This window comes from Thunnus albacares, chromosome 20 (assembly GCF_914725855.1).
Source record: "Thunnus albacares chromosome 20, fThuAlb1.1, whole genome shotgun sequence".
NCBI classification, from domain to species: domain Eukaryota; kingdom Metazoa; phylum Chordata; class Actinopteri; order Scombriformes; family Scombridae; genus Thunnus; species Thunnus albacares.
Genome location: NC_058125.1, coordinates 18,230,242 through 18,257,874, shown reverse-complemented (window position 1 = coordinate 18,257,874; position 27,633 = coordinate 18,230,242). Strand labels below are relative to the sequence as shown.

General features: G+C 41.0%; 1 protein-coding gene across 7 annotated transcripts in view; it reads right to left on the bottom strand.

Moving 5' to 3' along the window:
- Nucleotides 1–27,633, bottom strand: part of nrxn1a (neurexin 1a) — a 61,961-nt gene that overhangs the window by 26,845 nt on the left and 7,483 nt on the right. For 2 of the 7 annotated variants that reach the window (XM_044337575.1, XM_044337571.1), the window contains exons 3-12: nucleotides 25,962–25,979; nucleotides 25,244–25,273; nucleotides 12,338–12,639; nucleotides 11,235–11,258; nucleotides 9,169–9,330; nucleotides 7,040–7,111; nucleotides 6,480–6,704; nucleotides 3,487–3,634; nucleotides 1,516–1,646; nucleotides 104–356 (exon numbers count right to left, since the gene is read on the bottom strand). In XM_044337575.1, the coding sequence (XP_044193510.1) occupies nucleotides 104–356; nucleotides 1,516–1,646; nucleotides 3,487–3,634; nucleotides 6,480–6,704; nucleotides 7,040–7,111; nucleotides 9,169–9,330; nucleotides 11,235–11,258; nucleotides 12,338–12,639; nucleotides 25,244–25,273; nucleotides 25,962–25,979 (1,365 nt within the window). The remainder of the gene's footprint in view (nucleotides 1–103; nucleotides 357–1,515; nucleotides 1,647–3,486; nucleotides 3,635–6,479; nucleotides 6,705–7,039; nucleotides 7,112–9,168; nucleotides 9,331–11,234; nucleotides 11,259–12,337; nucleotides 12,640–25,243; nucleotides 25,274–25,961; nucleotides 25,980–27,633) is intronic. The other 5 variants (XM_044337573.1, XM_044337576.1, XM_044337574.1 and 2 more) reach the window with 3 other exon arrangements.

Genomic DNA, 27,633 nt, shown 5'->3' with positions numbered 1-27,633 from the left:
GTTGCTGTTAAGTAAATGCAAATTACTATTCAAGCTGCCACTAGTCCAGTTTAAGTATTTTTCATGTCCTTTTCTCTATGACCTCCTACTATGTTACTCTCACCTCTCTCACAGGAGCGTCCCAGGTAACCTGTCCCGGAGCAGTCGCAGACGTAGCGGTTCCATCCTTCCCTGCAGTTGCCGTTGTGCTGGCAGGGGTTGGAGAGGCACTGTTTTGGTGGCTCTCTGGAGCATGAGGGCTTCACGCCTACTGCCCTCTGGGCTTCTGCCAGCCGCCGGATGTCTTTACTCTGCCCGTCCACAAACAAGTCTCTGACACAGCCCACATAACCGTAGTTCAACAGAGCTGTCCACACCTGAGGAAAAGGTCAGTCGTGTTGAGTAGTTTCACTGCATGCACAGTAACTATTAAAACAGGAATGTGACAACATTTTTCAGTTGCTTGATGGTACACTAAACTCAAAATTAAATCGTGTTTGGCACAGTTAACAACTACAACTGCCAGCTACTTGTAAGATATTTTGTCATAATTTCACGCTGCTGTTGGTTTTATTTATTTATTCCTTACACAAGTTGTACAAGTCAGGTGTTCCAATTCAATTACTTATTGTATTAAGTAAAAATTTGCTGAGCGTTTTGAAAATTAAAACTGCAAACTAGTTTGTTTCAATCCAAATTTAGGTCAGTCTGCAGTCTAGAATGAAAATGTGCAACAAATATCTGTACTCCTTGGCTATATGTTGTGTATGTTGTGTTTTATATGTATATTTTATGTCTTATATTTATATTGACATATACATAATCCTAATCCTGTCAATTTTATATTTCAGTGTAACTATTTTTAATTACAGAAGTTAAAAAACATATCGCTCTTCAACATTTCTCTTTACTTCTGTTGCAAATAATAATAAAAGAGACGGTTACTGATCAGTTTGTAAAATCCCATCGAAAAAGAAACAAATATAAGAAAAGCAGCAAAGACAAATTGGACAACATGTAAATGACAACAGAGCACAACAAGCTGGGAAAAACTCTAATCTAATCTAATTTAGTCTGATCGGAAAAGATCTGATATAATAGCTCAAAGAATGATTTTTTTATATGTTGGCTTAGAGTTACTCATTACTTACAGTGTATCAACTAAGGCTGCAATTAACAATTTTCATTTGATAATCTGACGACTATTTTCTTGTTTAATCGATGAATCCTTCAGTATAAAAACAGCAAAGACTGAAAAATGCACATCTTAATTTTCTAGAGCTCATGGTAAGAAATATTTTTTTCCCCTGACCAATCAGCCAAAACCCAAAGACACTCAATTTACCATCATGTAAGATATGAAACCTGCAAATTCTACAATAGGAGCATCAAATGCTCATCATTTTTGATTGGAAAATTACTTAAGCAATCATCTGATTATCAAAACAGTTGCAGATTGACGGACTGATTAATCAACTAATTGAGCTTTGTATGTCATACTGTAGATATGGACAGACGCACAACATCAACACGCACCTCTGTAGGGAAGATGAGTCCAGCACGGTCCTCAGGTAGTCCTCCCAGGTAAAGCATGTCATCCAGGTCCAGGATCTCACTGTCTCCTGGTGCCGTGTACGCAGTTCGCACACTGTTCACTGAGATGGTTCCTGAATACACCACGAGACATCAAAACAACATCAGTAATCATTATGACCTTCAGTGTGAACATCCTCATTACAATCATCACCACCACCATTGTGACTGTCATCATCATCATCATCATCATCTTTATCATCATTGAAATCGTCATCGTCTTTCCCCCCCATCTCTCTTTGTACTCCTCCTCATCATCATCACCACCACCCATCACTGCTGTAATCAGAAGTTATGCAAATCTAAAACTAGACAAGCCTTAGTCATCACTTAGTTCAGTTCAGGCATACTACTTTAAAAGTGTTATGTCCAACATTTTGTCATCGATAAATCATTAATACATTCATTTTTAGACATTAGTACACTTATAGTAAACAAACGAGACCCTCACTGAGAAAACTGGCAGCCTCTACTGTAAGTTTCTAGACTGTAATCAACATGCAAACTATGACTACATCCCAGGCTGAAAAAACATTTGTGAAAGACAACAAAATGTACTGTTTAAGGTAAATGTGCTAAAAGGAAGAGATGGGAGATTAAAAACCATCACATCACATGTCTCTATTTACCTGATACTAGCCAGTATTTATCACAGGAAGCATGGGGTTTATGATGAATGAGGTCATAATTTTGAAAAGCATTACTGCACTACAAGATGAGAGCTAGAAATGCTGCCTCACACTTGTATCCCTCTGCCAACCAGTCAAGTTGCAGTTGTCTGTCTAGACTCATATAATATATATATATATATATATATATATATATATATATATATATATGTATATATACATATAATATAAAAATAGTTGTAGTGAAGACTTTGAAGGAATTTAAAAGGTATTTAGTGTATTTTTGGCAAAATGGAAGTTATCACTATATTGATATGTATGATTCCAGTGAATAATTTCCAGTGAGAAACATGCTGTCTTCACTTAGAGACTATTTTTTACAGAGGAGTACTGAGGACTGATAGAGAGCTTTGTCACATGGTGCAACGATAATCACCTGAAGCTCAATATCAGCAAAACCAATGACGTTGTGGTGGACTACCAGAGGAACAGGAGGCTCCCTGTCCTAGTTGTCATCCAGGGAGAGGAAGTGAAGAGGGTGGACTTACACAAGTACCAAAATGCAAAGAAGCTACAAATTCTAAAACGTGGATGCTTCACACACATCTTCAACCCGGCAGCACAGAAAATCTATACAGTCACCACAGTTTCAAGGTGGGCACTCAAGTTAATTGTCACCAATTCAATATCTGACCAAAATGTGAAATATGGTCACAATCTCCCCTTCTGTTCCTGAGTTATGGGGTTATAGCGAAGTCGACTTTTGACCTTTTGGATATAAAATGTCATCACTTCATCATTTTATCCTATTAGACATTTGTGTGAAACTTAATCATAATTAGCATATGAATTCTTGAGTTATGGCCAAAAACGTGTTTTGTGAGGTCAAAGTGACCTTGACCACCAAATTCTAATCAGTTCATCCTTGAGTCCAAGTGGATATTGTGCCAAATTTGAAGAAATTCCCTCGTGGCACTCCTGAGATACTGTGTTAGCGAGAATCGGACAGACGGATAACCCGAAAGCATAATGCCTCCGGCCATGGCTGTTGTGGGTGTGGAGGCATAAAAAGGCTACCAACTGCTTTGATTATAGTCGTAATTGTTATGGTAATTAAACCAACACATTACAATAAATTTGACAATGCTACTACTGTATTTTGATTGTATTAAAATGGTCTATACAACACACTTAAAATCAGATTCAATAACCACAGTTTGAATTCAATGCAGACAGCAGGCAGATGGAAGCCAAAAAAGAAGAGTTGAGCGAGCAGTGAGTGTACCTGAGCGCCCGTCCCTCTGGAAGTCCACGTGATACCATTCTCCGTCATTGACCTTCCTGTCGATGGCCTTGGTTTTGGTGGTCCCTGAGCCCATGTCCAGCAGTAAGTACAGGTGCCCATCCAGCATCTCAATGGCAAAGAAATCCACCTGTAAGTCAAACAGATACAGCATCAGTATTCTGTATAAAGCAGGGAAGTTGATGGCTGGCAATTAACATGCTAATTATAGCTGCAAGTTACAAAAAGGTGATTAGGCTCCAGTGTAACCATTTTTATCAGGTTTCTTGTATAAAGTTGTTCAGATTTAGTGGAGATTTTAGAAAATACATTGCATAAAATTGGAATTTTACCAAATGTCAATATAGTGGCCATTTATATTTGTGGGAAATAAGGATTTCTATACTGCTTAGAGTCATGATTCTGGTGGCCAAACCCAAATTTTCAGCGAAAATCACAAATCCGGTGGTACTAAAGGAAAAGGTACAGATGATTATAATAATGATTAAAGGTAGAGTAGTGATTCTTGAGAAAGATTGTTGATATTTAAACTTAACACCCAAACAAATACACCCCCCGCTTTGTGCTCCTTCAGAGGCTCCACCCCCCCAAATTCATGGATGCACATTGCCATGGCAACAACACTTACAACTGGGCTGGCTGACCTAAAGAGAGATATGGCGTCAGATGTAGAGTCACTTCTGTTCCTCTCATACATTATCATAAGCGGAAAAAATGTTTCATCTCATGTGAACACAACAGTCCATCCACACTTTCCGCCTCTCTGCGGCCTCCCAGCTTCTCACTCGACCTGCGTTCAGCGTTTCTGTCCACAAGAAGCAGCCGTCTGTCAGCTGCAGCTCCCGGGGAGCTGAGAGGACAGCGGCCGGACAAACTGTCAACCAGGCTGACTGACAGCAGAAATTTACTGAACCAAAATAGTTTTTGTGTCGGCTCCACAGGAAGAAATCATCAGTGTTTGTATTTATTGATTAATTGATTTTATTTCCCCACCCTCTGTAGCGAGTGAGGGGAATCTGCCTGTAGTGAAACAGACAAGCTTACAGACAGACTGTAAGCCTTGACCAATCAATGTAGGTACAGTTAATAAGTTCAAAACACATATACAGCAGGATATTTGTGTTATTTAACCCTACTATTGTGTTAGGGTCAAATTTGACCCGTTTTCAAGTTTAGATGTGTGAAACATACTTTTAATTTTTTCTGATCAAAACAAGGCTTCATTAACATGATCTTTTTTCTTTTTTTTAAATGCCTATAAAAAAAAAGTTACATCTATTGTGTTATGGGTCAAATTTGACCCGGTAGTAATTATGGGTTGTTTATGCAGAGAAATACATATTAACTGATGCCAAACCATCATGAATAACAAAAAATACAACAAAACAAAAATAATTGTAATAAAATCCTATAAAAAATAGTATAATAATATTATGTAATAATATTAAAATTATGTTTCATGCCAAGGAAGCGTGTTGACTTGAATTCAATTGTAGAATGGCACACAGCACATATGATCCCAAGCACAACCCCCCCTCCCCTTCACCCCAGCTTTATAGCAGTATATAGATTTGGGCTTTCTCGTGCTTTATTTCTCACATCTCACCACACATCTGGCACAACATGCACACACGCAGACACACACACACACACACACACACACACACACACACACACACACACACACACACACACATACACACCATGCCAGGGATGATCATTAGCCTCTCATGGTCTTATAATGTATTTGCCTGTTCTGTTCTTCATAAGCAATAAATTAGATAAATTTTGCCTATTTTAAACTAAAAACGATTTGTACATTGTAAATGTGGTCTAAGGTACATAAAATATCAAAGTAAGAATATAGATATTATGGTTATGGTTGAATAACAAGTCACTTAGCATATAAAACATGTTTCTGGATGATAATTAGTTTTTTTTTCAGTGTTTGCTAATTAATTCAAACACGGGTAAAATTTGACCCGCTAACACAAAAGGTGTAAACCCTTTTCTAACACATTAGAACGGTTAAACAGTTTCCTGCTCAGATTACCCTCCACTTAACACGACAGACTTGGAGTGTAAAAAAACTGCAGGGGGTCTCCGTGAGATGTGTTTCACTTGCGCGTGTCTAGGATTCAGTGTGGATTGATACATTTAATAAGATGAAAGCGTATCTGTTCCATGAAACGCGCAAGTGACGGATGTCAAAGGTGCTTCTAAAAACACTTGGCCATGGCCTCTCTCTCTCTAGTTTGTGGGGGTACTGGAGATGGGAGAATGTCATGTCATCACAGACAGCTGCTCTGATAACTCCCCCCTGTCCTGTGCATGAGCATGAACGCCCCCTGCTGTTGATTGACTGGAATAGTGTTGTGTGGCTCAGTCTAAGCCACTTTGTTTCCCATTTACAGAGCCAGAGCTGTGTATGAACACCAGGTTTTTTTTCAGCGCACACACAGAACGGACTAGCTAATGGATTGTGAGGAGATATTTGCTGAATTTGACAGAGTGTATTGAACAATCTCTCTCCAGAATTGCTGACTCCATCTTTAAAAGCATCATTTCTGGCATCCATCTTTGATTGTAAATGCACAAAGTGAAATCTTGTCTGTTCAAAATATCACAAAAGATTTTTCTTTTAATAGCAAGATTAAACAATAAGAAAAGAAACTATAGGGAGAAATTGAGCTACTTTAACATTAGCCCCAAAATTCAACCTCAGCCACTACTTTGTGTTTAGTGCTAATGAGCAAATTTTACCATGCTAAAAGCTAAACTAAGATGGTGAACAGGGTAAACATCATACCTGCTAAACACCAGCATGATAGCATTGTCATTGTGAGAATATTAGCAGGCTGACATTAGCAAATGGCTAAGTACAGCCTCACAGAGCTGCTTGCAAGGCTCTTAGTCTTCTTCCTTTTAGTTTTAAGTTTTCCTGTTTTAAAAAAACTACATTGTATATTTCCCACCTTGATAGTAGGAGGCGTGCGAGGGTCCTTGCGTTGCTGCTGTCTGGGTTTGCCGTGGCTGAAGAGCATCAACCCGTTGGGCTCTGTGGTCCTGAAGTCGAACGAGATGGATCCTGCCTTCTTTGCTGTCCACTTGCTCAGCGCCACGTAAGATTCTGGGGTGTCAAAGGTCACGGGGTCCAGCGTTGCTACACTCTCGCACTTAAAGGACACCACTCCACTTACCTGTCGCAAGTAGAAAGAAAAAGACATGTTTAGAGGTTCTAGCATTTGAAAAGTTTGGTGCTTAGTCTGATGTCCAGTGGATATAAAGACCAAAATGGTTTCTTTGTAGTCTGGGATTGAAATACAGCCAGTTCCTCCTGGCTGTGAACCGACTAAAAGACAAAAGCTTGTGGCTACCTTTCAAAAATATAATCCTATTTACTGAGTGGCGACTTTCTTTAAATCCCTACAGTACTGCTGACGGGAGGTTGTGACACAAAAAGATGACTGCGTGGCGTGTATGAAAGGATAATGTGTTGTCTGGCTCAAGTTGAACATGCTGTTAAAATGCATACCTTCATCTTTGGGTCACCCTGTTTAGCCAGTCTAGACAGCTCCAACCGTACATCATTGTTCTTGTACACCACCTTCAGGGGAAGAGATTGAGGGGGAAAGGATGACACATGAATTCACCTTTGAATTAAATACCAAGAAGCTTTTCCTTCACTTTTGACGGATGTGCCCTTTCCTCGGATTCCTTTCAAATACTTATGCTGTGGCACAGAATTGGACTACTGCAACTTTTCTTTATTTAACTCACTGTCTCATTACAACAATCAAAAAACAATGCAAAAAGAGAAAGAGCTGCTTTGATAAACTCTTTCAGAAATCACAAACAGGATGTTGAAGAGATATAGAGGGGATGAGATATCCATTAATCTTCCAACCCAGGAGACATATTTTTTTATTCAAGTGTTCACGTATTTTCATATGAAAGCGACTACCTTAAGACCAGCGAGGCACTCCAGCCTCATCTCTTGATAACTCCCATTTGTCCCTGCCACTTGCATGATCGCTTTTACTCTCTCCCTCTTCTTCGCTTTTCTTTTTCTTTCCTTTCCCTGACACAGTACGCTCTCTGACTGAGCAGCGAGTGTAAAGAGTGTGCTTGTGCTGAGCATTTTGATGTTGAGAGAGTCGAGCACACACAGGCTCTGCTTTATTAATCCAGACCTCTTTCTGTGACCTGTGAGCAACTCGGCAACATCACAAAATCCCTCTTCTGCGCTGGCTTTTCACCTCTGTTTTTAAATTTTTGTATATCATGTGCTTTTGTCTCTGTGTGTAGGGCAACGAGGGTGATTCTTGAATATTCAAGTGCTGCAAGTGTGCAAAATGGTGTTGGTGTGTGGGTTTGTGTGTGTGTGTGTGTGTATGGAGGAGTGTTCCTGCGTCGCATCAAATGCACAAAACTGTTACAGCCGCGATCGTTCATGCGCGTGATTCACTGCATACATCTTAATTTGCTCACACGGATTATCATATCATCGTATTAAATATGTAAATGTGCCAGTGGAGGGTTCACTTTGACAGAGGCAGCCTCATTTAAACACCATCAGTCTTAATGAAGCAACACAGAGCGCATTCACCACTGATACAGATAGCTCTCTGTTTGGCACATCATCTGTCGGCTTGTTTGGTTATTTGTTTATGCCTCTGTGTGAGTCTGTGGGAATGAAAGAGAGACTCAGACAGGGTGTGTATATTATGGGTGTGAGGATGTATTTGGGAGTTCTGTTGTGTCAGTGTGCTGTGCATATGTACAGTATGTTTATTTGTGTTTGACTATTTTTGTCTGTGTGTTATAGCGGGTCTATTTGTGCATTCCTGCTCATGTATGTGCATGCACACGTCTGTGTATACAGTACATGCTGGGATTGTGTTTATGTGCACATGCATGTGTATGAGTGTGTTTTTATCAGCGTGTCATGTGAGTTTTTGTTGTTGCGGTGTTGTGGCCCATTTCAAGCACAGCGGATGGATGGAGCGTCTCTGTGGCGTAGCTAATTAGCATGTTAGTGCTTAGTGCTGTATCTACTCCCTCAACGACACTCATCACTGATTCTCTCTGATGCTGGGGAGGGTGTGTGTGTCTGGGACTGTTTCTGTGAGTCTGCCAAATGGAAGCATTTCTGTGTGTGTGTGTGTGTGTGTGTGTGTGTGTGTGTGTGTGTGTTTTAGAAAATAATGTGTGTAAAGTGTTTGCGTGATGCATGACAGAAAGGAAAAAAGAGTAAGGGAGAAATAAAAAAGAGTGAAAAAGAGAAAGACTGGTGATTTTTAAAACCTGAGTGTGTCAAAATCTATGCAGCAATACTTGAATATTACCATTTATTGACTTTCATTGGAAACACATTGAGATGAAATGGTCATGGTGTTTACTCTTTCTGAGCAACATGTGTTATTGAAGTAGTTGTTCAGAGTTTTGTCTGATGTAAAGCAGTTTGGCAGTTTCATATGTGATTTTATACACGTTTGCTATAGTGATTATACCCATTCTGTATATCACTGTATATCATATAGGATAAATATTGTTATTTATGTCATGCTGTTTCTTTCAACCATTTCGTCGAGCCCTAGTATGGACCTCTAAATGTGTTTTCTATGTGCAGGTTTACACGTGTGAATCATGCTTGCATCCCACCTCTTTGAGACAGCCCATGAAGTTATTGCTGACTGGAGAACCGGGGAGGTCAGCGGTGCTGGGGCTCCCTCCCACGTAGAAGAAGTCATCAGAGCCCAGCATGGTATAGTCCTCCTGGGTGTAGCCCGTGGTGGTCAGGATGCCGTCCACAGAGATGGTCACCTACACAACAAAGCACAGGGAAAGGACACGCTATATACTCACACCAAAGGCAGCGCTAAGCGCTAGCTAGGCGCTGACCAGCCAAATTAGCCCCCGTTATTCTGGCAACCAATGTGTATGCATTCTGGTGGGGAGAAGGCCTAATTGGTTTTGGGAATTGGCCAGTTGTGTTGTTGGGACTTTGATTCATGTGGTTGGATCAGTTCTAACTGTGTGGTGTAAATGGGTAGTGCTGCCTCTTGCCTTTGCTGGTATTACTGGCATTAGAAATAAGTTGCTATACACTACTAAATGCCAACTTCCAGATTTAACATTCTGCCTACAGTTAGTCATACACTCTGTAGCCACAGCTACCACTTATACACTCTAACTGGAATCATATTATGTGGTCTGCCTGCTTCAGCCTGTCTGTCAATAGTAAGACTTCTGTACAAGAAAACGAATAGAACTTGTGTGGGATGAACAACCATTTACTGCTATCCAAAGTCTCAGTACCGCAATTGGTGGACCATGGATTGTGTCCACACCAAGGCTACCTTTTGAAAGCCAGTCCGTTATTCAGTCACAGCATAGGATAGTTCTGGCTTTACAAAACATAGTGAAACAACCCAGTTTGTGCAAGGTTACACTGCAGTAAAAGGCTAGCCTCGCCTGCTATAAGTAAGCTAATTCAACCTTTACATTAACATTTTCCTCCTTATGTGTCTCCCACAGATTCTTAGCTGCTCTACCTTTAAGGCAGAAGATGCAATTTGATTAACTGTTTTACTAACAACTTTCCTCAGTGATCCCCCTAAAGTGACACTGGAGTTGCTTTTCTTATAGCCTGTATCAGGGCTAATAGCTTGCACTGACTGCCAACCCTTTCACATGTAAGTCACAGTTAGTGGTATGTTATTACCCTGTTCCCTTTCACTGATGATGCTTATCATTGCCAGGCAAACTTGCCCAGCTAGGCAGGTGTTAGTAAAGTCTCTGCAGGCATCTTCGTGCTACACACAAGGTGTTAGTACTATTTACTTGTTAGTAGTTGTTAGTTATTGCACTGCTGGCAGCCACAGCAGTGTTACATGTGTCAGGCCAAGCTGTGTTGGGTTACTGAGGTTAGGGTTAATGATTGCAATGCTGTTAGTAGTTGTGATGATGTTATGTTAGTGTATTGTTAGGGTGAGTTGTGATGATGGTGTTACTTTGTGGTCAAGGGGGTTTGTTAGATCAGCGAGTCTGAATGAGATGACACACTGACTAACACACACATATTGATGTACACACACGCACAGGTGTTAGATGGGTTACGGCTCATTCCACACACACACACGCACATGCACGCACATACATAAATATATAAACATGCAGCCTGTTCCTCTCTCTGCATGCAGCCACCAGCAAAGAGGACACAGGAGATTAAAAAAACAACAGATGAGACTTGAATCAGAGGCACCATGGAGAACATGCAGTGGCAGAGTGGAGGACGAAAAATCAAAAAAAGAAAGAGAAAAAAAAAAAAAGAGGGGAAGGAGGAACCTCTCTATCCATTTTACGGACCAGTCAGAGAGGGGAAGGGTTTCTGGGTCACACCATGCAGGAAGGGGGGAGGGGGTAGGGAGGGCTCGCCACTTGCGTGCAGGTGAGGGATGAGCCAATCAGTACACCCCTACATGTCAGTCACATAGTGATGGGGTGAAAAAAACGGGAGAGAAAGGGAGGATTTAAAGAAAAAAGTGGTTGGCAAGGAGGGGGGGGGGGGGGGGACGGGTTTTTTTAAGCGTAAAAGATTACCAACCGCATTTATCCTTTTATTGGTTTAGTTTTGATGTCTATGGTTCAAAAGGAAATAGACACGGGGCAAACCCAAACTAAGAAACAATTAGAATGATATCTACCGAACAATGGAGTTTGTTTACCATAGCGTGTCCAATGCCTGAGTGCTTTGTAGGAGAGGGGGAGAAAGGAAAGCAAAAAACTGTGAACAGAACAACTTCGGGAACAAAAAAAGGAAAGCTAGAAGGCCTCTGGTGAGGTTAGTAGGTTGGTTGGAGTGGTTTCGCTAGGAGAAGGGCACAGGTTAGGTTAGTAGAATGAATCATTCCATGGATGGTGGTTAGTTTCACTAGCAGGTTAGTAAAGTTAGTAGTCAAGTTAGTAGTACACACAGGCAAACGGTAGAGGCAGGGTACAGGTGGGTTACAAGCACCCGAGTGCTCGTGACCCTCAGTGTTCTCTAGTTCACTCTTCCTCTCATTCAGTCACACACACACTCACTCACTCACTCATTCATACACACACACACACACACACACACACACAATTGAAAAAGCACTCACCTAGAGCTGAAAGCAGTGCTGGTCTGGTGGTTAACCCACTGTAAACTAAGACCAAAACCTCAGGTATTTTCTTCCTACCACAGCATCATTGCAGTTGGACAACAGACCACTGACCGTAGCTTCTACATTGATTAGATTCTTGCTGCGGATTATAGTCTTTTCTGCTGCCCACAGCCCCTGAAACATCTGCGGCAGTCATTGTGGTTCACCAACGTCAGATACACACTGAAACGACTTAACAGGCAATTGAAATTAGGGCTGCAACTAAGGATTACTTTTCATCTGTTGATTATTCTTCAAATAATCAATTAATCATTTAATCACAACTCCTCACAGTCCAAGTCTTCAAATTGCTTGTTTTTTCCAGAGATATTCAATTTACAATTATATAAACGAGAGAAAAGAAGCAAATATTTGCATTTAATATACTGAAACAAGTAAATGTTTGGTATGTTTGCTTGATAAATGACTTGAAGAATTTATAAAAATTGTCAGACTTGTTGTTAATTAATTTTCCGTCAATTGCTAATCATTTCATCACATACATTCCATCCATCCGTTCATCTACTACTTGCTATTTTTATCTCCCTCCCTATAGCCATTTTTCCTCTAATTCTATATCTCCTCTCCTCTCCTCCTCTTTGCTCGGCTGCTCACTCTTCCATCCCCTGTTGTCTGGTTACCTGTCTCAGGTTGCGGGTGACCTTGACGTCGTGCCAGGCGTTGTCGTTGAACTTGCCGTTGACGGGCTCCACCAAGGCCTCAAAGGCCCCGGAGCCGAGGTTGATGACAAGCGACACGGCACCGTTCTTCAGTGCCAGGTTGACGTAGTCGGCTGACTTGCCGGTGTGCAGCATCAGGCCGTTGCGCTGCAGCGTCTTGAAGGAGAGCGTGATTTCATCGCTGCTAGACTGGATGGGGTTGGGTGACAGGTCATAGCAGAAATACTCAGAGCCCTTGAAGGTGGCAACATACTCCTCGCGAGCTGAGAGAGATAAGGAGAGGTGGAAGAGGAAGAAGAGGAAAAAAGAAGTGTTGAATCATTACACTCTTGTTGTACATTATCATAATGATTAGTACAATATCCAAGCTATGTCGCTTCTTCCCACACTGCTCTTCACAATATGCTCAAAGATGATAAAATGGTGGGTGTTCATCAGAGCCAGCCGAGTAAAACAAAGCTCAGCTGGGCCTGGTTAAATTTGACTCGGATGTGCAGTACAAAACATATTGTTTAAGATGCTGAAAATGTTGTTATTGTCAAGCAAAGCCTCACTGATGCCAGCACTTGGAAGAAACACTTCCTTCCATACCTCTAATCGTACCATGGAGTGGTGTGTAAACAAGCTTTGATCACTCATGTGGGTTGGAGATTAAACAGTGTGGATGCGAGAGAGACAGTCGTGAGTCTGTAGCATTCCAAACTCGTTATGAAACCTGCCATCCTCTCTTTTGAGAGAACAGCTGTGCTGGCAGTCTGAAGTGATGTGGTCTTGTTTGACAACATGGCTCATTTCGTGATGTTCGTCAAATGCCAGAACGTGTGCGTCTATGCATGTATGTGCGGTAGCACAAGAGGTTAGAAAGGTTTTGAGAAAGATGGCAACAACTGACGATGAAGATGGAGAACAGCAGCCTGGAAGCATCATGGCAGCCAAAGCAGGCAGGATTGGCCAATTAGAATTCAGACTAACAGGCAGACAGCCAATAGCAACTTACCTTGCACACCCTTAGTGACCCCCAAGGACACTAGACCAAGGTTTTGCAATCCATCATCCTTAAACTCACACTCTCTTATCTACTCTCTCACACCTTCTCACACACAAGTGCACAGCCATATACGCAAGTGAGCCGAGGAACAAATATGCACACCTACACACACATCTGTGTTCAAAAAATGATCGTACTATTGTGCCAGCATACACAAGCAGGGGCGACATTATCTGTCTCCTTCACACCCATCCCCCCAAAAGCGTCACCCTTCCTCCGCATCCGCTCCAGCGTTCTCCTCACCACCATCCCTATATCTCTCACACCTCCCTTCTAGCTTCACGCCACCACTCCTCTCCGCACATCTCGTTGGCCTCTTTTTCTCGGCTCTATGGAGCCTCTGGCATAACCACCATCTTGTAGTTCCCAATAATGAGGAGAACAGAGGGGAATTTAACACACTAGGTCAGGCTTTAGCAAGACAGACGCTCGGTAAGGAACCGCTAGAGAGAAGGGGGGGGGAGGGTGAGGGGTGGGGGGCGAAGATTGCCATGTAATGAATAGACTGAAGTGTAATAGGTTATTAAGGTAGTGAGAGGCAGAGAGAAGAGTGTTGAAATGGAATCGGCCGCACTTGAATGAATATAACACAGAGAATAATGAGAAGGAAAAAGTGAGAATATATCACAATTCAAAGAGCAATTGTGGCAAATTGTCTTTCTTTGCTTCAGCTGCATGAAAAAAAACTCAAGTGTGAATGCCAATATGAGTGAGAAACAACACACGTTGTTTGCCAGCATGTGTGTGAGTTCCCCCTAGTGTGTGATACCTTCCCTCCCAGCATGTTAATTAAGAGAGTGTGTGTGCATGCCTCGAAAAGATAAAAATGGTGTGCAACTTTGTGTTCAAGCACGTGAATGTGTATGTGCATGCGGACAAGTATATGCTTTTTATGTGTGCATGAAATGTGCGGGGGTGTGGGTGGGTGCTGGTCTCTGTAAATATTGGTGTATTGCTGTCAGAAAAGCTATTACCAACTCAGGGCCTCGGGCTAGTCTTTACTGAGAGGAGCGAGAGCGAGGAGGAGGAGGGAGACACACAAAAAAAACACACACACACACACACACACACACATATACACAGAAAGAGCAGCCACAAAATGCTAACACAATCACATATACGCACTGACACACACAAGCAGACACGCAGACAAATGTAGATGAGGTGGCAGAGCGAGGGGGGGAAGCCAAGTTGTTCACAATGAGAACACACGCAGCCGTCCGGCAGCATTCTAGCGGTAATTTACAGAGGTGCCATTAGGTTTCAGTGTGGTGCTCCACCATTCTGGTGCTAATTTACAGACATGTCATTAGACCAGACAGGAGCACATAAAGCATCACTGCATCGATCTGGAAGCTCTGGCCCGCAAACGCTCACTCCTTGTTCTATTACATCACATGTACAACAGGCACATACACACTCAAATCAGGAAGGAAAATGACAAACAGATTGTAGAACATGCCCATGTGTCTTGTACGCATGTACTCAGAGCACTGACATACCTAAAGCACACAAACGTGCGCACAGAAACACGCACACACACTCTCAAGTGGGCAGGTTGGAGTGGATCTGTTGTAGCTCAGATTAATGGAGTGAGTCAGTATTAGCTCAGAGTAAACAGTGAGACAGACACTGACATACACACCACATGTCACACTTCATCCTGTGGAGAGCACTGTCGATCAAAGCACGGGAGCAGGAGAATGAAGGAATACAGTGAAAGAGGGAGAAAAAAGAGGGAGGGAGTGGAGAGGAAAAGAGAAGAAAAATATTCAATTTCTTGTTGAGTACTATGTTTTTTTTATTTGTTTAACTGCTGTAATGGTTTCTTGTGAGCTGTTTATGTGTTATAACTGACTGTAAAATGTTTTTGACCTTGATCTTGATGACACTTGATGACTAAATAAATTTTGTAAATAGAGGAAGGGAAAGGAAATCTCTCGAGCTGAGTGCTTTCATTTCCTTTGGAGATTTTAAAGGATTATTTTCTGATTCTTTTTATGACTCATGTAATTGATTCTTAGTGATTGATTCTCGTTGTTGCTCAATTTTTGGTTGTTGGACTCAATATTTTCTTGTTTTTTGTATGCTGGTTGTGTTGTGTTTAACATCAGACTGTAGTGCTGAAAGGATTACTCAGTTTATTGACTGATTCAAGGTTTGACTGCAAAAGTTTGTCTCTGTTCTTAGGTCTTGATCTCATCCAGACTACTTGATTAAATAAAGCTTGTAAAGGAAAAGAAATTCTCTACAAGATTTTGGAGATTTTAAAGCTTTATAATCAGATTTTCTTACTCATATTTGTAAACATCTCTATTATTTCTTAATGTCACTTGATTATTGGTTAAATCTGTGTTAACTTTGTCTTGTATGCAGGTTTAGTGGTTGTATGTGAGACTCTACAGCTGAAACAATTAGTTGATTTCTATAATAGATTAGTCAATCAACAGAAAATGAATACAATTTTACAATTTTAGGATTTCAGGATCATTTAAATAATTTATCAAGCAATAATGCCAAACAGTTGTGGGTCTGAAATATGAGGATTTGCTGCCTTTCTCTGACAACTAAATTGAATATCTTTGGATTTTAGACTATTGGTTGGACAAAACAAGCAATTTGAAGACATCAGTTTGGCATCTGAGAAATTCTGATGGGTATTTTTTTCCACATTTTTCTAACATTTTGTGAACATCTGTTATAAATAATTCATAGACAAATGAAACTACTTGTTAGTTGCGACCCCATCTCACTTTACATGTCTTTCTTTTTCCCCAGTTTTCCCTTGAAAAAGAGATTTCAATCACACAGAGACTACCTGATTAAAATAAAAAGAGAGGAAAAGACAGGAAAGGAGAAGAGGGAGCATGAAGAATGGAAAGCAGGGAGTTATGAAACAGGGTAAGAAATAAATATGCAAGCAACTAGTAAAAAAAGAAAATGGACTATGCAGGCTATGGGAGTTGCAATAGACAAAAATGTAAAGGTGGAGGGTGATTGGTGTTAAACATTACTACTCTAATGAATAAAGCAGTCTACGGGGAGGCAAAAGGGAGAGAGAGAGAGAGAGTGAATAACTGATCTGATGGTTGCCGCTGTTGGGACCAGCTGCAACCGTACCGCCCCTCCAACGATCAAACACACATCACTTGGATTTCTCGGTGTGTTTGTGTGCATATGGCGAGTGTGAGTGCGCGCGTCTCATATGGCTTTGTCTCTTCTCATGGGTCTCCTCCTCAACGTTTCACACACTAATTTGTCATTTCCATGGCAACCCCGTGTTTCAGGGGCTGCAGCAAATATGAATGTGTTTGTGCATGTGTGTTTCAGGGAGAGAGAGAGAGAGAGAGAGAGAGAGAGAGAGAGAGAGGAAGAGAGATTGAGAAGGAGGGTGAGAGAGAGAAAGAGTGATTGAGTGAACAGTACATTATCATGGACAGCTGTACTGAATCAAAATGGCGGATGGAGGCTGGGAGCACATCAGGGGAGCCTACATTATACAGCACCTGATAGAGGGAGCAGGGTGGAATGAAGCAGGGTAGAGAAGAGGAAAAGATGCACAGGGGGAATTTGAAAGACGAAGTGGGAAAAAAAAAAAAAGGGGAGAGATGGAGAGACTCATTGAGATGAGTAACACAAAATGGAAGAGGAAAAAAAAAAAGAAAGAGACAAGGGAAGGGAGTGGCAGAGAGGGAGGAATGGATGGATGGCTGTAGAGAACGAAAGAGAGAAAAATGCTGGTGTATCTAAATCCTAGTGTAGCAAGCCTCAATCATGGCAGCCCTGTCATTCTGGAGATAGCACACTGCAATTCCCCTGCACCTCGTTTTTAGCCCACCATGCAGTTCTGCTATCAGCTCCTTTCAGACTGTCCACACACACACACACACACACACACACACACACACACACACACACACAGCATAAACTCAAACAACCTGCATGAAGGCATCCCTCCTTACGTAATAACAGACAGGTGGATTAACTATGCACTCGTACAGTATATATAGATGACCAGTGTAGGAAATGTATGTAAATGTATGTATAACATATGCATAGTCTCTATATTAAGTTAAAGTGTGAAAATCTACACGACCAAGTTCACTAAAGGCTATGACTGCCGTCTCCATCTCTATTCAGTGATATACAGCATCTGGCTTTGAAAGCGATTGGACTATCACATCACAGCCAGGGGAGCAATACTGTAGAGGAGGATATTACTGTCAGGACACAAGTGACAGATTGGTTGTCGCAACGTTGATCTCTTATTCCTTTTTCTTTGTGGTGGTGGTTGTTGTTAAATTGAAGGCGTTCATGCCCAGAATGAGATATGCAGTAAAATAAATGTGACACCAGTTCTGACAAAAATCTTCCACTGTCACAAAAAGTGAAACCAGAGAAGAGTATTTGATGATTTTAATTAGTTGATACTTATAAAATTAATCAACAACCATTTTGGTAACTTAAGACTTGTTTATCAAGCATAAGACGTCACACTTGACTCTGTGAATGATTTATCAATTATAGGGCTGTAACTAACGATTATTTTCATAATTCATTCACTCGTTGTTTTCTGGATTCATCAATTTCTCAAAACCGAAAGGTGATGTCATGTTTTGTCCAACTAACAGTCCAAACTCCAAATGTTTGGCATTTTTACTTGAAGAATTACTTAAACGATTAATCAATTATGAAGGTAATTGATATTTTTCTGTTGACTGACTAATCTTCGCTGTTTTAATCGACTAATTGGAAAAAAACACATTAATCAATAATGGAAAGAATTGTTAGTTGCAGCTGTAAGTAAAACATGTTGCTTTTTGAGCAGATAAGTCTTTTTCCCTTGATGCACAACTAGAACATAACTACATAATATTTTAAATCGTTAATTCCTTTGAATTTAATTTTAAGCAAAAACAATGAACAGCACACTTGCTGAATTTATGTTAAATCTTTTATTTCATGTCCCTTTTTGTTTCTTTTTTATCTATGCTCATCTTTCTCTCGCTCTCTTTCTGTCTGTAGCTCAAATTTGGCCTTCTCTCCGGTACCCAGGGAAACCGACTTGTTTCCATGACAATGTCTGCAGGCAGAACAGTGTATTTGTCTTAAGCTGGATAAGATCAGAGTCAGTTTCATCCCTTTTAGACACACATACACCCGCATAGGCGAGCACACAAACACATGTACTAGCCAGGTTAAATAAACCGATACACACACACACACACATAATGATGCTCAGGTTTGGATGCATGTAATTTCAGAGATACACACACACACACACACACACACACACACCGTCACACCAGCACGCCTAATGAAACCCTCTTACAGCAGGTTGTTAACAAATAACAAGAGCATAAAGACCTCTTTTCATAAAGGTAATGTAATGGGTTTTTTAATGAATGCTGTGGCTATTTCAGTTGTTGTAGTTATGCCAGACGAGTACAAAAAAAAAAAAAGAGTGCTTGTGTGTGGGTGTGTGCATGTTCATGTGTTTTTTTATTGTTTTGGCAAACAACAAAGAAAACTTCAAATGCCGGATGGGGCACTGGAGTGAATTGCCAATTGGGCCACTACCCTCAGCACCCACCCAGACACAATGGAAACTGCGAGAACAGGTAAAAAAAAAAACAACAATAGGAGCACAGACTAGCCTGTTTCTTTCTTTTTCTTTCTAAAGGGAATGTGTGCATGGATAAGGTATCTGCATCACTGATGAATACCGTCCTGGCTGACGCGAGACTGTGTCAAGTCAAGGAGCCCAAGGAGAGATGCAGGCGCCCCTGCTGAGAAACGCTGCAGTCTTATCTCCCTTCCTGTCTCCCTCTGCGTCTCCGACCTTCTCTTTCCACCCTTCTTTTCCCACTTTCTGAATACGCTCCTATCTTTCCTCACCATCACTTTTCTACACTCTTTTACCTTATACCGCCCACCCCTCCTCCCGCCCTCCCTTATATACTCGCAGCCAGCCTCCACTCTATCTTTCCCCTTCATCCTCCGTAAATGGGGAGTCCGTTTGATGTCTTTATTTTTAGGCGATTACAGGGTGCAGCGGCTTTGTGTGTTCCCTATTAGCGTTGCGGTGAATGTGTAAAAATGTTAATGTATACATTTGCTAACAGGATGGTAATTGCATACAATTAGCAGTAAATGTGTACATTTACATGTGGATTGCTAGACTTTTCCCATGGTGAATTCGGTAACTGAGCATCTCCCTGATAATGTGGGGGTAGAGCTCTGTATGTGGTGCTGGGACTTTCATTACAAGAGCTGCATGGGTGTTAAGCATTAATGAGTGTTGTAGTACAGTACTGTAATGGATGTTAGTAGTAGAGAGTGGAAGCAGAATTAGCCCCATTAGTGAGGAGGGTATATCAAGTAAAAATGATACATTTTTCAGTAAAAACTTGGTTGCAATTGCTTATCACCGCTGATGGCCGGAGGGGGCACAACTTAGTTTTAAGAGTTTTTTTTCACAGCTCAAAATGCGGCCATCAGCAGCCAAATTCATGCCAGTCAGTCCGGCAGGCAGCCAATCACCAGACACTTGCCTCTTAACACCGAGCGGCTCTCTCTCACCTCGAGTTGGATGTTGCTCACTTGCCCGTCTTGCTAAATTGTGTAAGCATTACCACTACAGTGGCTAATATACTGTATGTGTCAGATAAATATTTTTCTACTGACATATACACAGTATTACAGTAGTATTATAGTATTTACTTCAAGGCTTAGATGATTTTCCAGATTTTCTTACAGAAGCTACAGAAATTTGGGGAATGCTGAGACAAAGAATTATTAGACACTTGGTGATTTTAAATAATTATAATGTCACAAAAAATAGTGTCAACATATTAAACTTATGTGATTTTTCTTTTATGTTTACTAAAACCAAAGTTACAGCTGATTCAGTACACCTACAGACAAAAACACAAGGCAACATCCTTTATTCCTATTAGTCTAGCAGGGCTGCAACTATTATGCAATTAGTAATTACAATTAGGGCTAAGTATCGTTTGAATTTTATTGATTCTGATCCGCTTATCGGCTCTTATCGGTTCAATTCTAATATGGCAAAAAAAAAGAGATCAAATGTTTAGATAACAAAAATGTCTTTATTCTTTTTAGCGTTTACTTTGACTTTTATTGTTTTATTAAAATAAGTGAATTCAAAGTCTTTTTAACTGAACATTCACAAATACATACAATAAAAATGTATGATCCACAGTCAGTACATACATTTTCTTGTGGATGCTGTAGTATGTAACACTCCTCAGTTTTGTCTTTCCCTTTATTGCCAAAGAGAACGGTGTATCACGGGTATCCCTGGCTCTACCGCAAGACATCAAATACTGAACATTGTTTCAGATTGATGCCGTGCTGCCTTAAATGTTTGGTCAAATTTGATTTGCAACCTGATTTTCAGCCAATTAGATTCCCACATGCATTGCACTTTGCCCTGTTGTTTTCTTTAATAAATTTAGCCACACTTTTGTGGATTTACTGCGGTCCATCTTTTACTATTATTGTGATGTTAGCCATGCATGCTTATATCTAAAAAAAACTGACATGCTGTTGTGTTGGTGCATGATGTAGACAGGTCCTTGCAGATATGTAGCCTTTGTTTGCAATAATGAAGGATTAACACATTTAGGAACCAATAAGCAGAACTGAAATTCAAATTTTTTAATGAGTACCCGGTTCTTGGCATGTTGGATTTGGTTCTATTTTTTTTAAATTAATAAATGAATCATTTTGTATTTAAAACCTCGTAAAATATTGGAAAAATACCACTAAAAAGTTCCCAGAGCCAAACTTACATCTTTAGATTCCCAACAATGGACCAACAGTCCAAATCCAAAGTTATTGAATCTATTATATATAAAAGAGAGAAAAGCAGCAAATCCTCACACTTGAGAAGCTGCAACTAGAACACATTTGACATTTTCTGCATAAAAAGTTAAAAAAAAAAAAAAAGTATTTAAAAATAATTTATGAATTATTGAAATGGTTGCTGATTAATTTTCCGACGATTGACTAATCATTAGCCTACTACCTTAAAAAAAACACACATGATTGAGATAAATGACAAATTATAAAGGCATTATTAAAATAATGACAATCTGTTTTTTAATTTAGTCTCATGTGGGCCTGTATTTTATTAAAAAGTAATCAGTCTTTGTGTGATTTATTATTAGGACTACTGGATCATGATGAGTAAGAGGTAGGAGACAAGCTGTACTTTGCTGGTACTGACTGGTTCCTCTTGTCTTGGCGTCTGCTACCACTCCCAATCCCACATATGGTGGAGTCAGCACGGAGCTCGGTCCGCTGTGTGTGTGTGTGTGTGTGTGTATGTGTGTGTTTGTGAGGAAAGCACGCACATGTGCTTTTCCCGGAGAGAACAAGAGAGGAGGAGAGACAAAAACGAAAGCGACAATATAAAGAGGAATCCAAAGAGTGTGACACTAAACATGTGTGTGTGTAGCCTGTGCCTGAATGGAGTGTGCGCCCATCTGTGTGTTTTCGCCATAAGACAATGTGTTAAAATGAGCCGCTTTGATTGCCGACGCTTTATGAGTCACAAGCGATGACTCACAATCCACCTCCCCTAAAACACGCACTTGCACAAGACTCACACAAACATACAAACACACACACACACACACCTCGTTCCCTCTCCTGCCTTCATCCACTGACCGTGAAGAATATGTGCAGGCAGCCTTACTCATGCATATTTACACTGAACACACACTCACTCACCTACTCAGCAGGCACTCTCTAAAGGTTATTGTGTGTGAGCGTGTGTCTGTTTGTCCATCCGTTCACGTACGTGCATGTTTAAAGGTCACTTCAAGACAGGCTGACCACTTGTCTATGCTGCGCACAGATTGTCGGATTGATATCGAGAACACTTGGACATGCGGACCAACAACCGTTATTAACCGGACAAAGCACCTCAAATCTAAAATAAATAAATAAACATAAACAAGTATCGCTGCCAATTACATCCAAGAGCCACTCCTCAATCCTATTCAGAACCTCCAATTGCTCATTCACCCGGAACTCTTCACGGTCTATTCTTGGCCAGACAGAAAGAAGAGAAAGGGCAAAATCTGCTACTTGGCTTTAAGCACATTTTCCATCCAGATTATTGCTGCTCAATACTTTTCAAAAAAAAAAAAAAAAAAATCCTTTTCCCCCTCTTCCTTTGGCTGCTCGATACTTATGAAAATCCAATTTGGCTCCCTCTTTTCTTTCTTCCCTCTACAATTCGTGCATTTTCACCCACTCAAAGTGATTAGTGATCTGTGGGTATCGTTTCCAGGGAGAATGATAGCTGTGTTTTATGGAGGAGGGGAAAGGTCCGGGGCTCCCCATCAGGGCTGATGTCCCTTGGAGAATGACTGGGCTGGGAGGGCAGACAGGAGCACCGCTGTCCCTTTGCAGATACAGGCAGTTGCTCTACATCACAGAAGCGAAGACGACTCACTTTATCTCTCTCTCGCTTCCTCTCTTTCCCTCTCTACTACCTCTATCATTCATTCCTTTAGCTCTTCTCTCACAGGCGCAGTCTCTTTTTCTCAATTTCTCCAGCACACACACACATACATACACACACACACACACACAAGCAGACACACATGCTATATATCTTTCTAAGACACCCCTCCCCACACCCAATCCGCCCCCTCAAAGAAACTCATTTCAGCTTTGCAGGCTCCTCAAAAAGCCTCTTTACACTGAGCTAACCTAAGCTAGGCTTCGTCTGCACAATTTGACAGCCTTTACATCTCAGTATGCAGAGCAAAAACACACTCACACAAACACACGCACACACACACATATACGCACACACAGTTTTTTCATGTGTAGAGTTTCTGAAAGAGACTTCAAAGGTTTTAAAAAAGAAGAGAAAAAAATTCAGCGACAGTTCTACCTTCAGCCTATCACAATCCAAACATCCGTAATAGTGAGGGTATCCACTATACATACACAAATACACCGAATACATTGTGTAATAATGCTGGAAACATATGTTAATACATGTCAGTCCTTAAGTAGGTGATTTAAAATGCTGAGCATAAGCCAGATGAAGCAATTAAATTTTCGCTGCCACCTGGATGATTCATGGCAGACATTTTAAGGCAGAAACTCCTGCACTAGGAGCTTACTTAGCAATCAAAGCATAGTAAAAATGCTCTGATAAAAATATACACGTCAGAATGTCTCACTGTGATAGATGGTTAGAGACATAATTTGCGCTCTGTTCAAGATATTTCTATCCACCAGCTTGGATGAACATTTCATTAAATAGCACATTTCAACTGGATACGCGCCGGCCCTGTCACAATGGGAGACAGCCGTCATCATGTCCTCTCTCATCCAATCAAAAAACCACAATAGACTCAGCTCAGCCTGTCACAGTCAGGCCTGTCTTCATGTGGGCCAATCAGTGTATTCATCAGCGTCATGCAGAGCCAACTGATCGAGCAGCACCTACCTTCAGATTTTCAAAGGCACTGTAGGCCGTAGCTCCTATTCATTCACACGCATGCACACACCACACATGTAAGTATGAGCACGCTCACACACACACACGCATGCAACAGCTTACCTTTTTCATAAATGAAACATTCCAATTTTATGGCAAATTGAAGCCATACAGCTCTAAAGGTCTGCATTACCATACATACAAGAGCCTGTCAATACATTCAACTTCAAAACCATCCAGAACAGCCCATTAGCCATACACATGACAAAATCAGGGGGGGTACCTCTGAGCTTTCCTAAATTCACAGAGGGTGGTGTCCCAAACAGTGAGAAAGAGGACAGGAAACAAAGAAGGAAGGGGAGGAAAAAAAAGGAGAAGGAGGGCAAGAGGAGAGAGTTTTGTTCATCAGTGAACAATTTTCAAAAGGAAGACCAGTGGCATTTGTTTTTGGGTTGTGTTCAAAAGACACTGGACAACTTGGGGGGGTTGAAGTATAACAGAATTGCTTTCATACACAGCAGGAACATCTGTCACATGCGCTCGCCAATGTAGGAACAGAAGCAAAAAATGCGCGGACCGGTAACTGCAGAGCAAAGCATGCTGGAAGCTGATGAAAAGCCACGGATGGATGTGGATGAGAGTTCCTGTGAAAACTGCCACAGTCGTTGATTCAAACCCTGATGTAAAGGCACACGTGCACACATATGTAAACATCGTGCACACACACACTCAATGCTCCATCCTCTCGATCAAACTCCTATACAGATGAAAGAAAATGAAATGAGGTGGAAGAGTAAGGACCAAATCAAACCATCCATGGAGTCAGTCGGTCAGTCGGGCCTTAGCTCCATTTCCATGACCTGGAGCCCTGCCAAATCTAACCCAGCGAAGTGCCATCAAGCTGCAACCACCTACACCTTCCTGTTAATCCCTCCCACATCAGCAGCCATGATTATATATATATATGTCCCAGCAGAAGTTGCTCTCAGGCTCATCATTCTCTTCAAAAATCAAACCAGAAATTATCTTTAAAGCCATATTTCATATTTAATTGTTCCACTTTAAATGCCCAAGTCATCCATTTCAGTTTAAATTACAACTGAAATTTTCATTGAGACCAAATGGGACCGTTTATAGAATGAAGAAATCTCAATTACTGAAAATAACTGACCTTACTTCAGTGCCTAGAGAGACAACTTCCTCTCGCGCCAGGTGGTGATGAAGTGGGGGGAGGGATACAGGGAGTTGTGAGTGTGGGGGTGAGGAGGTAGGGAATGATGGTATAGCAGAGGACAACAGGAAGTGAGGTAAGAGGAGGCCATACCTTGGTCGCCAATCATCAGGTGTGCCAGACCTTAAAGGAAGACAAGAGCACAGTCAGCACAGCAAAGGATCATGGGGTGTGAAGTGTATGTTTGCATGTGTATATATATGTGTTTTTGTGTGATACAGGAGTTTGCCAATGACATGCTGGTGAAAGCTAAAGTTCTCTTTGTGTGTTTCTGTGTGTGTATGAGTCCTCTAAATTATTCCAAATGTCTAAAAAAACTCGCTTTGAAGTCACTTACTCATCCTAGGCAGTGATCCTACGCACAAACAGGTACGCACACAGACGTTTGCACACAGCCATGAACTAGGTTGTATAAAGTACAGTATTTGTGTGTGTCTATGTCTATGTAACCTTGAGGCAAGAGCCACTTCAAATGATTACACACTGGATGTAGTACTTACCAGATGTCAGCAACCAACCCCTATATACCCACACAGACCAACATATATATATTTATATATATATATATATATATACGCTGGATACCTTGTACTGTATTTCCACAATAGAGGTTGTAATGAGAATGTGAAGTGAAAAAGAACAGAAGGAATCAGATAAAAAGCAAAGAAAGAAATGTTTGAGTGAAGAGCAGGAGGAGAAACTCAAATATAGACAGACAAAGATGGAATTGAGAGATAGATAGATAGATAGATAGATAGATTGATTGATTGATTGATTGATTGTTAGATAGCGATAGAGAAGTGCAACCTACCTGGAGTGTAGCTGTGCTCTGGGAAGGTGTCGGGGCCGGGCGAGGAAAGAGAGAGACAGACATTCATTAACATGCATGCTCAGCCCTTGGGTTACCATGGCTACTTACTGTACATGCACACCCGTCCAGGGTTACCGTGGTAACATACATGCAAAGTCCACGCAAACGTCACAATGGATACCATGCTGCACTGGTAGCCAAAACTGAGGTTTGTCTATTATTGTATATATATAGTATATATATGCACAAAGCTGCATAAAAAATATTGCACAATCTCTTTCTATGACTTCACATGTGTACAAATATACATACATAAGCGCACACACACATACCCACCCACACTTGTAGATACATAGGGTGGAGAGGGGTGTGGGCGAAAATATACATTCCTACCTGTATATTTGGATTCAGGAGCCGTTTACCCCAGAACTTACCTTGCAGCAGCTTCCTCTCCCCTGAGCACCCGACAGATAGCATGCAACACACACACACACACCCGCACACACACACACATACACACACACATTCAGTCTCACAATCACTCCCTCAATCTGTCGTTCACACACACACACACACACACACATACTTACATTGACTATGGCAGTAATAATGACGTGAAATAGCAGGGAAACATGTAGGGATGGATTAGCAGTGCAGGAAGACGAGGGGCATGCATGGTTCAATACTGGGACAGTGTGTGTGTTTGTGTGCATATGGGTTTCTGTGTAAGTGTGTGTGTGTGTGTGTGTGTTTTCTGAGCTTTCTGCTCATCTGAGTGTTCCTTGACTCTGCCCTTGTGCTAGTAGCATGGCAGAAACAGGTGGAGCCATTAGCATGCTAACAGCGATTTGCCCTCAAGGACAATGCAAGCCAGGCCAGGCCTAACAAGCAAGGTTCACTCTGCCTTCACTGGAGGGCAGAAAGACAGTAATTACATCTATGCATAACCCTGCACAAACTCTTACTACAGCTATATTTTCAATATCTCAAATAGTGAGTTTTCTCCAAAACTGACATATTCTAGTGCTTTGGAACAACCCCCGTGAATGAAATATATAATATACTGTCTTTCTGGGGAGAATAAAAATGCATACAGTCTATAATAATATCATGTTTCTAAGCTTGTCACAAACATGTGAAAATATGAATGTGAATAAAAGTGGATCATTAAGGAGCCTTGAAGATATCATGTAATTGTAAACGTGTAAGGAAACTAGCACTGCCACAGTCGAATTGCTTATTTCTGGCTTCAAATACGATCCCGAGGATCCATTTTTTCCTCTAGCAGAGCATATTCATTCTTTATTAAAGATTCATAACAGAATTTTTTTCTAATTTTCAGAGGGTTATAATTTTATCTCAAAGCTTTACTGTGCAGCTTCAGTGAGGTTGCTGGATTCAAAATAACATAATAATTTGAAGGTAGCATATAAGAGATATACCTTCATCCCAACCCTGCCTCTGCTCTTACAAAACAACTACAAAGCCTGGACTCATATACTCACAAATAATGATTCCCATTTCCAAAGAGACATCTACAATTCCACCACATACAATCACCATTAAACAAAACTATAGATGCTGTTAACATAATATTTTTACTTCAGTCAAAGGGGGATTCTGACCTGAGCTTTTTTTTTCCCTACTCCCTTTGCCTCCCATCTCATTTTTC